Below are 10,153 nucleotides of genomic sequence, written 5' to 3' on the forward strand. Positions count from 1 at the left end.
GTCGTTACGCGCGTTCACGAGAGAGTGGCGTCCAGCAGATGACGTAGCACGTAAGCAAACACGGTGACGAACGTGGAAGTGCAGAGGAGAGAGCAAAACAAAACACCGGTCACGAATTAGTAGTACAAAACGAGGATTTATAAAGAAAAATGTCGGAGGATTTCAATATAAGCCAAGAGGAGACTGGTTTTCCTTTGCTGTAAGCAAAACCTGTTTCTCGCGAGACTAGCATTATTCTCGCCGGAGTTTACGGAGTTTTCATCCGCTGGACGCCACTCTCTTGTGAACGCGCATACGACAGTTAGTGGAAGTTAGAGATTAAGGTTTATAAAGTTGTAAATATGGATATTTTTCTTACACAACAATCGCTTCGCTTTGGGATGCCTTTATTAACCCCCCGGAGCCGTGTGGATTTCTTTTATAATGGATTGGTTCAATTTTTTTGGACTTCAAATTTTGGGCTACCATCCACTCCCGTTATAAAGCTTGGAAGAGCCAGGATGTTTTTTAATATAACTCCAATTGTATTCGTCTGAAAGAAGAAAGTCATACATCTAGGATGGCTTGAGGGTAAGTAAATCATGGGGTAATTTTCATTTTTGGGTGAACTAACCCTTTAAAATGCATTAAAAGTTTCACTTCTTTTAAGGAAAGTACTACAAGTGGACATTTGAAGCAAAACATGTTGCAAAAAGACAAATGATAAAATAATAGATACAGTGTTCAAAAATAAGTAGTATCTGGGCACTGAAGTCATTCTTGAAAATGTCTACATGCCATTGCATTAGAAAGTGACTTTTAGTGCATTTAAGTGATTTTAGTGCATGTGTGTGTGTATGCACACACACACACACACACACACACACACACACATGCTAATGCTGTTGTGCCTTTTTGATCAGTATGGAGCTATTGAGGGAAGATCCTCCGAGAGATGGACACCAAGGAACTTTAATCTAACCACGTGCTCCACTTCAGCCCACAGATGCAAAAGCCTCTAAATTTCTTCTGAAATTTTAATCTAAAATAAGCATTTTTATCAGGCTCCTATATATTTATGTTCAGTTATTACACTATAATGTCAAAAGGACCTATACATTGACATTTAAGTAAAATTACTGAACCTAATAGGAGCCTGATAAAAATATTAATTTCAGGAGGAAATTTCATATAGCACTTAGAGGCTTTTGCATCTGAACTCTTCATATATATAATATATATATATATATATGTGTGTGTGTGTGTGTGTGCGTGTGTGTGTGTGCGTGTGTGTGTGTGTGTGTGTGTGTGAGTGTGTGTACCAATGTACCTACTTTTTATATTTTTAGGACGTTTTAGTGAATAAAAAGAATCTTAGGCCTATTATTCTTACACCTCATAAAGCAGACTTAATTCTGCATGTGCTGCACGTGAGCTCAACTGTTTCCTTTACCAACCCGATCTCATGAAAGTGCGTATAAATAGTACGCCAAATGAAAACGAAAACTCGTGGTATTGATACGCAAATTACAGAGGAAAATTAGTTCTAAATATGACATCAAAGTAAACATGATTGTCAACGCGGTTCCTCAGTGTAACAAACTATGAAACAATGTAACAGAATATAGCAGCTGATGTAACAATGGGGTTCCCCCTATCAGATCAAACAGCAGCTGCTGAACTCTTTGAACAAACAGAATAAGCTATTATCTGATCGGATTATTAATGCTTGAATCCAATCAGAGTGTGATGGCCCGGTCTAACTTCAGTTCTGATTTTGGAAATGTTAAACAGGACTGAGAAAATCGGAGCAATTTAACATAAGTAACAGTAATACCATATAAGCGTTCAATCGGGTTTAGTTCTAATCCGGTTTAAATGGGTTGTCGATGTGAATTCGGGATTTTGTTGCTCTGTACCTGAATCCTCGGGTCAACCTCCTCTTCCTCCAGAGCTTCCGAGTCTTCACCGGATTTGTTATCTTTCTCCGTGTCGTTCATTTCGATAGCAGACGTGATTCGTTTATTACTGGCCGAACAAAGCGGGTCTCTGTCCGGGATAACGGGCTCAGATGATCCGTGCGGAGCCGCTCATCTGCGGTCAAACCATCAGTGCATCCAGAAAACGCGATTAAAAGAAAAGCACACAATCTTTCCTCATATCCAAAAGATACTAAATCTGCCGAGACACAAACACACACACACAAAACACCGGCAGACACGAGAATGAGAAGCGGCTGAGATCTTGCCCGCCCCCTCCGGTAAAAACACTCGCTGTCCTGAATGAGGGTCACTGCAGATCACATGCACACACTCACACACTGCAGCGCTGTTATTTTAGTGTTATTTCTATACTATAACACAGTATTTATTCATGTTTTGAATGAGGTATTTCAGTTTTCATTTTAATTTTAGTTTTAATTTAGATTAGATTAGATTCAACTTTATTGTCACTGTGCAGAGTACAAGTACAGAGCCAATGAAATGCAGTTAGCATCTAACCAGAAGTGCAAATAACAGAGTATATAAATAAATATAGATTATGTGTATATACATTAAGCTTTATGACATACAGTGCAAGTTATGAGGTAGGAGGGCAGAGACCAGCTCAATGCAAATGACTGTACATACAACATAAGTTGCAAGGAAAGTATATTATACAGTGAGGTACGTAAATAGCATATGTTTATTATTACACTGGATTGTGTATTAGGCATTTTTTACTATTACACACACATACTATTTAGTGTTATTTTTATTTCAGGTTCAGTTTTAGTAATTTTAGTACTTCGATTTATTGTATTTAAATTAATTGCCAAGGTAACATCTATTAAATATTTTAGAATAATAATCCTATATCAATAAATGTTTCATCAAATATTTGTATTTTATCTTATTTCAGCTTTTCAAAAGTAACATTTTTAAAAATACTAATGTACTTTTTGTTTTTTGTTTTTTTTCAACCCTGTTAGATACGTTAAAAATAATGAAGACACTGAAGGCACTAAACTTTAAAACTATGAAATCCCAATAAACATTCTGTGTGTGTTAGTGATATAGTGATAGTTGAATGTGATTCAGAAAAAATGTCTTTGCTGTTGTCTTTTCAATCAGTTTGCGAAAACTTTCCTGGTTCAATCCAGTGTGATCTTATTTGCTGTCAAAACAAAAAACTCTGTGTCAAACATAAACACAGACACGGCTACCTGATGCTCAGATAAAGTTCAATTATTATTAACCCTCTCTGCTTTTCAGGAGCCTGTTTACAGTTCATATACTATTTTTAGTCCTAAAAATGTAGTATATTAAAATAATAAAAGATATAGCGTCTAGAGATCAGATAAATAAATAGATGAAGGACAGTGTTTAATCACAGGTTTATCAGTTTCCAAATGAATACTGACCCTAAACCTGCTTTGGTCAGAGGTCAAACACACCAAACACTGGACTAATGGCGCCCTCTAGTGGAGAAGAATAGATAAACAACTGAAATCTTTTCAATCTTGTGGAAAATAAGTTCTACAGTAGACTGTTCAATTTCAAGACTCTTTTGGGTGTTTTCCGTGTGTTTTAAATATAATCCCACAAAATGTAATGTAATCTTCTTAGAAGAAAATAGAATAGAATATTCTTTAATTGGTGACTTGGAATAAAGTTGAAGGCAGAAGCCAACAAAGCACATGTCCAGCATATACTTGAATGAATATATGATATGACATGATATGACATTTATTATGATTATAAATATATTAAAATATTCAGTAGGTATGAAGTGTAAACAGTTGGGAGAAAGGCTGTCTCTTTAGAGATGGTTCCTTATGAAGATGATGACGATGGGCGCGTGTGTTGTCATGTGACGTCATCCTGCCGAAGGACAGGCGTTGCTCTCCGCACAAGACAAGAGGGCTGAACCGGGTCCGGCCCTGCTGGTCCATTTCAGGAAGACTCCAATACAGGCCGATATGAGACAGTGAGAGCGCAACAGAACCAGAATCGTCTGCGATCACCATGACGACGCAGCCTTAGTGCTCAGCATCCGCATCATCAGCATCATCCGCGGCTCAGGTGCGCCGTCCGTCCATCCTTCAGGCAGGCAGCATGGAGTTCAAAGAGCTGGTGGACACCGCCGAGAAATGGTGCTCCGGGAACCCGTTCGACCTGATCTTCGCCGAGGATGTGGACGAGAGGCGACTGGACTTCTACGCCGAGCCCGGGATCTCGTTCTACGTGCTCTGCCCGGACAATCTCACCGGAGGAACCGACAATTTTGTAAGTATGACATAATCTAGTAAGATCCTCGGGGGGTGGGGTTGGCGTGAGTGAATGCTGTTGTGTTCGAAATACTCTCTTTTCTCAATTACAGAAAGTACTATGGTAAATAAATATGGTAAGTATGTTTTCTGGCCAGAATATATTTTAAATATATGCTACATGGATGTTGTAAACTGTGGAGCTCAATAAAATATATTTTTTGAAATTGAAAATATATTCAGTTTCAACCATCATATACCGAAATATATTTCAAAATGTATTTCAGGGGCAAGAAAATAGTGTGAAAATTGTAATATTGTTCTTCAAATGTGACACGTGAATGTATTTTCTTGGACTGAAATATATGGAGGGCAAAATGTATGTTTTTAAATGCTTTTAAAAATATATTTATATTTTAAAATAAAATCTAAATGAAAAATTATATACAAAAATATATATTGGTAGAAAATATACAAAATGTACAAAAATATATATTGGTAGAAAATATAACAAAAAATATATAAAAATAAATATATTTTATATGTAAAATAAATTTTGAAACATATAGCAACTTTAATTTTTGGCCATTTTTGTACGCTTATATGTAAAATATATTAGATTTTTTTTGACGGGATGGTGTACATTGATGTTAATTGGAGTATTACAGAAATATGAAGATGGTAATCATTCAGTATGATATATATTGAATACTGCTATTGCTGAAAAACGTTTTATTCTTGCACATGTTGTGAGGCCTTTATCTCAAAACAGATGAAATGATGTCACTGGTTTTTGACTGCAGTACTCCATACATGCTTAGCTGTTTTTTTTTTTTTTTTTACTTTAATTCAACTTTTAGAAGTTTAATATCCAGGGTTTAGACTGATGCATATGGCCTGGTCAGACAGGCACGGGTCATTAATGCAGGTGTTTTATCAGCACAAAGTTCTTATGCACACTGTTCACTAGACACTGTCTCAGAGGAATAAATAGTGCAGATATTCTGTTTTTTTGTGCTGTGATGTAGTAAAAACAAATGCAGCATTTGCATTGATGCTCCTCTTGCGCATGTCTGTTAGATGCATGTTTGCTTTCCATTCAGGAATCGGTTTAAAGGTTTGAAATGAACCACGAGAGTTTACTGTAGTTCCCTCAAATCACACCACATGACCAGACCGCATCAGACCGCTGCACCAGAGTCCCAGAGCTCACAAAAATATCAGCACATGCACCGGCAGAACAGGGATCTAATTACTCACACCGATCAATACACCGTTCAGTAGGATCACACAGAGAGAGAGAGAGATTTTTCTTTATTAATAGATAAAAACTACAGTGGATCAAAAAAAAAAATGATTAGGCATATTTTAGCAAGCTTGCATTCAATCTTTGTCAACCCGCTTTTCACAATCAATTTCATTTAATTCTTATTGAATATTCTGTTCACCTGGAAATTTGTTGGATTATAAGTATAAGGGGTTGTGAATGGCCACTAATGTTGACTTTAAAATAAAATGAAATTAAATCTTAACAGATTATAAGAATGATGCTTTAGCACAACTACTCACAACTAACTACAACTGAACTGAATTTTGTTGAGCTCCTCTGATTTGGCCTGTGGTGTTTTTTCCTCCTGGACAGATGCATAAATAATCAGTAAAAGAAAGTTTTCTCTTCAGGGCATTTGCTCACAACACAGCTTGAGCGGAGATCTCTGGAGAAAGACAGAATGTGTAGAATTCATTCACCACGTGTTGATGTTCCCTGCTGAAACAGGAAGTTGGGCTGGGACATATCAATATTAATAACCTTTTACCAATTGTTGAGCATTAGAATTCTGCAGACTTTTGCATTTTACATCTGTGTATTTACTGAATTTTAGTTCAAGTTTGCTTGTGCATTTAGCTGCATTAGCTGTTTTCTTCTATTTAATAAAACCATAAGGTGTTACATACACTGGAATTGTGTAAGCTTATTTTTATTAGAATTCTCTCTTCTATTGTATTCTATTTTATTCCCTCATTAAACATTTTTCTCAAATGCAGTTTGGCAGGAGAAGATTATTTGGGCCATCTACTGAAAAATGGTCCCTCTCGCTCGGATAAATATAACGGGACAAAGAGTTTTAGTGTCCCAGATTCTCTGCTGGAAGCTCAACTTTGACTTCAGAGAATTCCTTTTAACCATATATGGACCCATTTTATAAATCCAGAAGTAAAAATATCAGGGAGTTTGAGTTAAAATATTTTTACAACATTCATATTTTTAGTTTCCATCTGACAAACAAATTCGTCCTATTGCAAATGCTTACTAAATGTGTAAAGGTTTTCATGAACATGCAAAACACTGTTTACTGTGCTTTGCAACTCCATGAAGCACAAATATAAAATGTACTGTACATTTATACATTTGGCAGGCGCTTTTATACAAAGTGACTTAAATTGCATTTAATATAGATTTTTATCAGTTCATGCACTCGCTGGGAATCGAACCCATGACTGTGGTGTTTGCGGTATGTTTGAGCTTCAATGTAAAGTGTATTTATGAAAAAAAAAGACAAAACACCCTACCAGATTTATTTGGGAAAAAATAGAGCAGTATTGAAATTTGGTTGAAATATGGCTGAATAAATATTTATACGCACACACAATTAAATCTAAAACTAAATCTTAAATAAATACCTAAAATGCTAAATCATAAAGATGAATTTAAACATCATCATCAACTATAAATGCAGATCTTGAGCTAAATGTTTAGTTTTCTGTGAAGCTGCTGGTGAAATGATGTATTTGTGTGTTTTCAGCATGTGTGGAGTGAGAGCGAGGACTGTCTACCATTCCTGCAGCTCGCGCAGGACTACATCTCCTCCTGCGGGAAGAAAACACTGCTGGAGGTACTGGACAAAGTCTTCAGATCCTTCAGGCCTGTAAGTCTCTCTCTCTACATTCTAAGAATAATTCTAAGCACAATAAACAATTATACAGTTCCTTAGTTTAACGTTGCATTTTTTGCATTTTTTAATGCATAACGTTTGCCAAGCAGTCCATATAAGCTGTGAATGCTCTGCATACCCAAGCCATTTGAGAGATTGAGATTTTTGAGAATTATAATTATAAATTCCCTTGGCATTTGAGGTGTAACATAAGGCTTACATAATAAAATGTTGGAAATATGCATGTAACTGGCGATTTTCTGCAAATCTGTGCCAGTTACAGAGGCCTTTGACATTGGCGTCTGTACTCTTTTGCTATGAATCGTCATTATTGTTGCATGGTCTCATTGGTTTGTTGGCAGGCGGGTGATTTCATGCACAAGGAAAGCTGAAAAGTCACACTGTATCTGATGCAAAACTAAAAACGCGACTAAATCAAATGAAAATGTTGTAACTGTACATTTTCATGGTTTCTCAAACAAAGCGAATGCTGAAAGTTCACTGAAAACATATCTTCTTACATTTTTTTTGGCATAAACAAAGTGTGTTGATGGTATTTAGCAACATGCTTGAGCAAATGAATCAAAGTGAAAATTTCTGAAGATTTTTATTGTTCCGTTTGTTTTCCCCATGCTTGACAAATCTTGCATGTGTGACATGTGTACAGACATTTTTCAAATGTTTTGAACGTGACTGATGCAATCAGGTTTTAGAGCCAAAACTATCTGTTTGCAATCTTATAATGGAATCTTTGGAATGTCAATGCGTGTTACTTTTGAAAATTCAGTTTTGTTCTGTTCTGGTTTGATTCTATTCTATTTTGTATGGAATGATTGTGAAATTGTCCTGCAGCTCCTGGGTCTTCCAGACATTGACGATGAAACATTCGATCAATATCACGCAGACGTGGAGGAGGAACCAGAGCCAGACCACCAGCAGATGGGTGTGAGCCAGCAATAATGCCCAGCAGAGAGGCTCCGCGCTGGGCCACAGTCTCTGCATCGAGCCCTGCTCTCCTAACCTAACTCATCTGGCTCTTCTTCTTACATACACAAACACACACCGCACCATTACACCATTTAAAATCTGGACAGCTTTTCCTGCACCCTGATTTTAACTCAAATGATCATTATTTTGGTTTATATTATTTCTCATTAACTTCTCATCACATTCAAGCAGAGACAAAACAAATATCTCATTCCCAGCCGTTATAATTTTTTTTTTTATATAACCTGTCATGTGACTGGAGGTAGTAAATAAGAAACTTATGTTCAGAATGGTATACTAGTGTACTGTATATTGCTGCACTGTTGTCACATGAGCTCATTACTTTGCATGTTTAATTCAGTGTCATGCAGTTGTCGAAAATTAGGATGTTTTGCATTTCGCATCCAATTTTGTGGTAAAAACATTTGAATTCTTGACAGTGTGATCAAATTTTAAAAATCGCAGTCGGTATCACGTACTATTCATTCATCAGATTGGAAATGGAAGGTAAATGACATTTTGATCAATTCTATCATCCGGGTATTTCTTGCAAACACAAAATGTACATGCAAAATAGTTATAGTAGTATGCTAGTATGATATTCTGAACATAACACTTGTGAATTTGCTTAAGGTAAATAATTAAGGAAAGTCGCTTTTTTATGTGCACCGATGAATTGTTGACAATAAGACCAGGAACATGTATCAAGAAAGTAAATATGGTCAATTATTTTGATTTCATGTTGACTGTGGATAATCTAGATATCCATTGTGGATTTACTATAACCGTGAATAAGACATTTAACCCCAGGTCTTGTGCTTTAAATCTCTCCAAAATACCTGCTAAATGACAAATAACCAAAGCTGATTGCAAGTGCATACAAAGTATCTGTTGTCAAGGATCATAAACATAAACAAGATCAGAAGGTAAATCTGATTATCGCTGGGGCAGAGGTGATGGGGTTAGTGTGTTTTTGGGTGGGTGAGACGTTTAAACAGACGCTTGATTAATCCTCTCTTTGCCTTTATTGTCTTTTGATTGTATTAATCAACATCCTCTGAGTTCAGAATAGTTAACTCAGAGTTTAACCAGAGAAAGGTCAAACTGTGTAAGTCTAAACTCTTAAAATAAAGGTTCATCTGCAGTTCGACACTGAATCCAATTCTTATCAAGATCTGTTTTTGGCCTCATAGGGTTCTTGAGTTGATATGGACTTCTTTAAAGGTGCTCTGTATGATTTTTATCTATAGAATCAGCACACACCCATTTGCTGTTTAAATATATAGTGTAGTGATGACATTCTTAGCAGAGAGTGAAGTCTGCACAAGAAGAATGTAACTGTAATCTGTTACAGATACTGAGAAAAAAATGTGTAATTAAATTACAGTTACTTATGAAAATGTTAACAATTACAGGGCTTACATCTGAATATTTTTACACACACACACACACACACTCTCTCTCTCACACACATCTTAGTGAGGACATTGTATAGACTTCCATTGATTTTCTGTCAGGTTAATGATATTTTCTTTCAGCTAACCCAACCGCTACCGCTAAACTTATCCATTATAGAAACATGTGCAGAACACTAGATTTACATTAACAACATCTTTTGGCTGATTATTAAGCCTCTTTAACTAGTGACGGCCAGTCAAATGTCCTCACTAGTGGGTTGTCATGATCTTTAACTATATAAGTGAGGACATTTGGTCCTCCCACGTATAGTTAAACCAGTACACACACACACACATACAGATATAATTGATTTTATTGATGACATTGATTTTTTCCCAAAATGCCTTGACTGTTCTAAAATATGAGACACCAATGTTTCAGGAGTTTAAAATAGGACACATGCTTATTTGATAACTGTTTTATTTTCTATTTGTGTTTATGTACACTCTAAAAAATGCTGGGTTAAATATAACCCAGCGCTGGGTTAAAAAGGGACAAACCCAGCTATTGGGTTGTTTTGACCCAGCGGTTGGGTTGTTTTGAACCC

The 10,153-nt window shown here is 36.2% G+C and overlaps 1 protein-coding gene across 1 annotated transcript; it reads left to right on the top strand.

The window, feature by feature from the left end:
* Window positions 1-3,816: 3,816 nt before the first annotated feature.
* LOC107694761 (maturin) lies at window positions 3,817-9,532 on the top strand. Its single transcript, XM_016494441.1, has 3 exons — window positions 3,817-4,247; window positions 7,033-7,155; window positions 8,014-9,532. Exons 1-3 carry the CDS (start codon window positions 4,077-4,079, stop codon window positions 8,119-8,121), a joined length of 402 nt encoding a protein of 133 aa, XP_016349927.1. The 5' UTR covers window positions 3,817-4,076; the 3' UTR covers window positions 8,122-9,532.
* The last annotated feature ends 621 nt before the right edge of the window (window positions 9,533-10,153 follow it).

The sequence above is a fragment of the Sinocyclocheilus anshuiensis genome, unplaced genomic scaffold (genome assembly GCF_001515605.1).
Source record: "Sinocyclocheilus anshuiensis isolate Anshui unplaced genomic scaffold, SAMN03320099.WGS_v1.1 scaffold1497, whole genome shotgun sequence".
Taxonomy (NCBI): Eukaryota; Metazoa; Chordata; class Actinopteri; order Cypriniformes; family Cyprinidae; genus Sinocyclocheilus; species Sinocyclocheilus anshuiensis.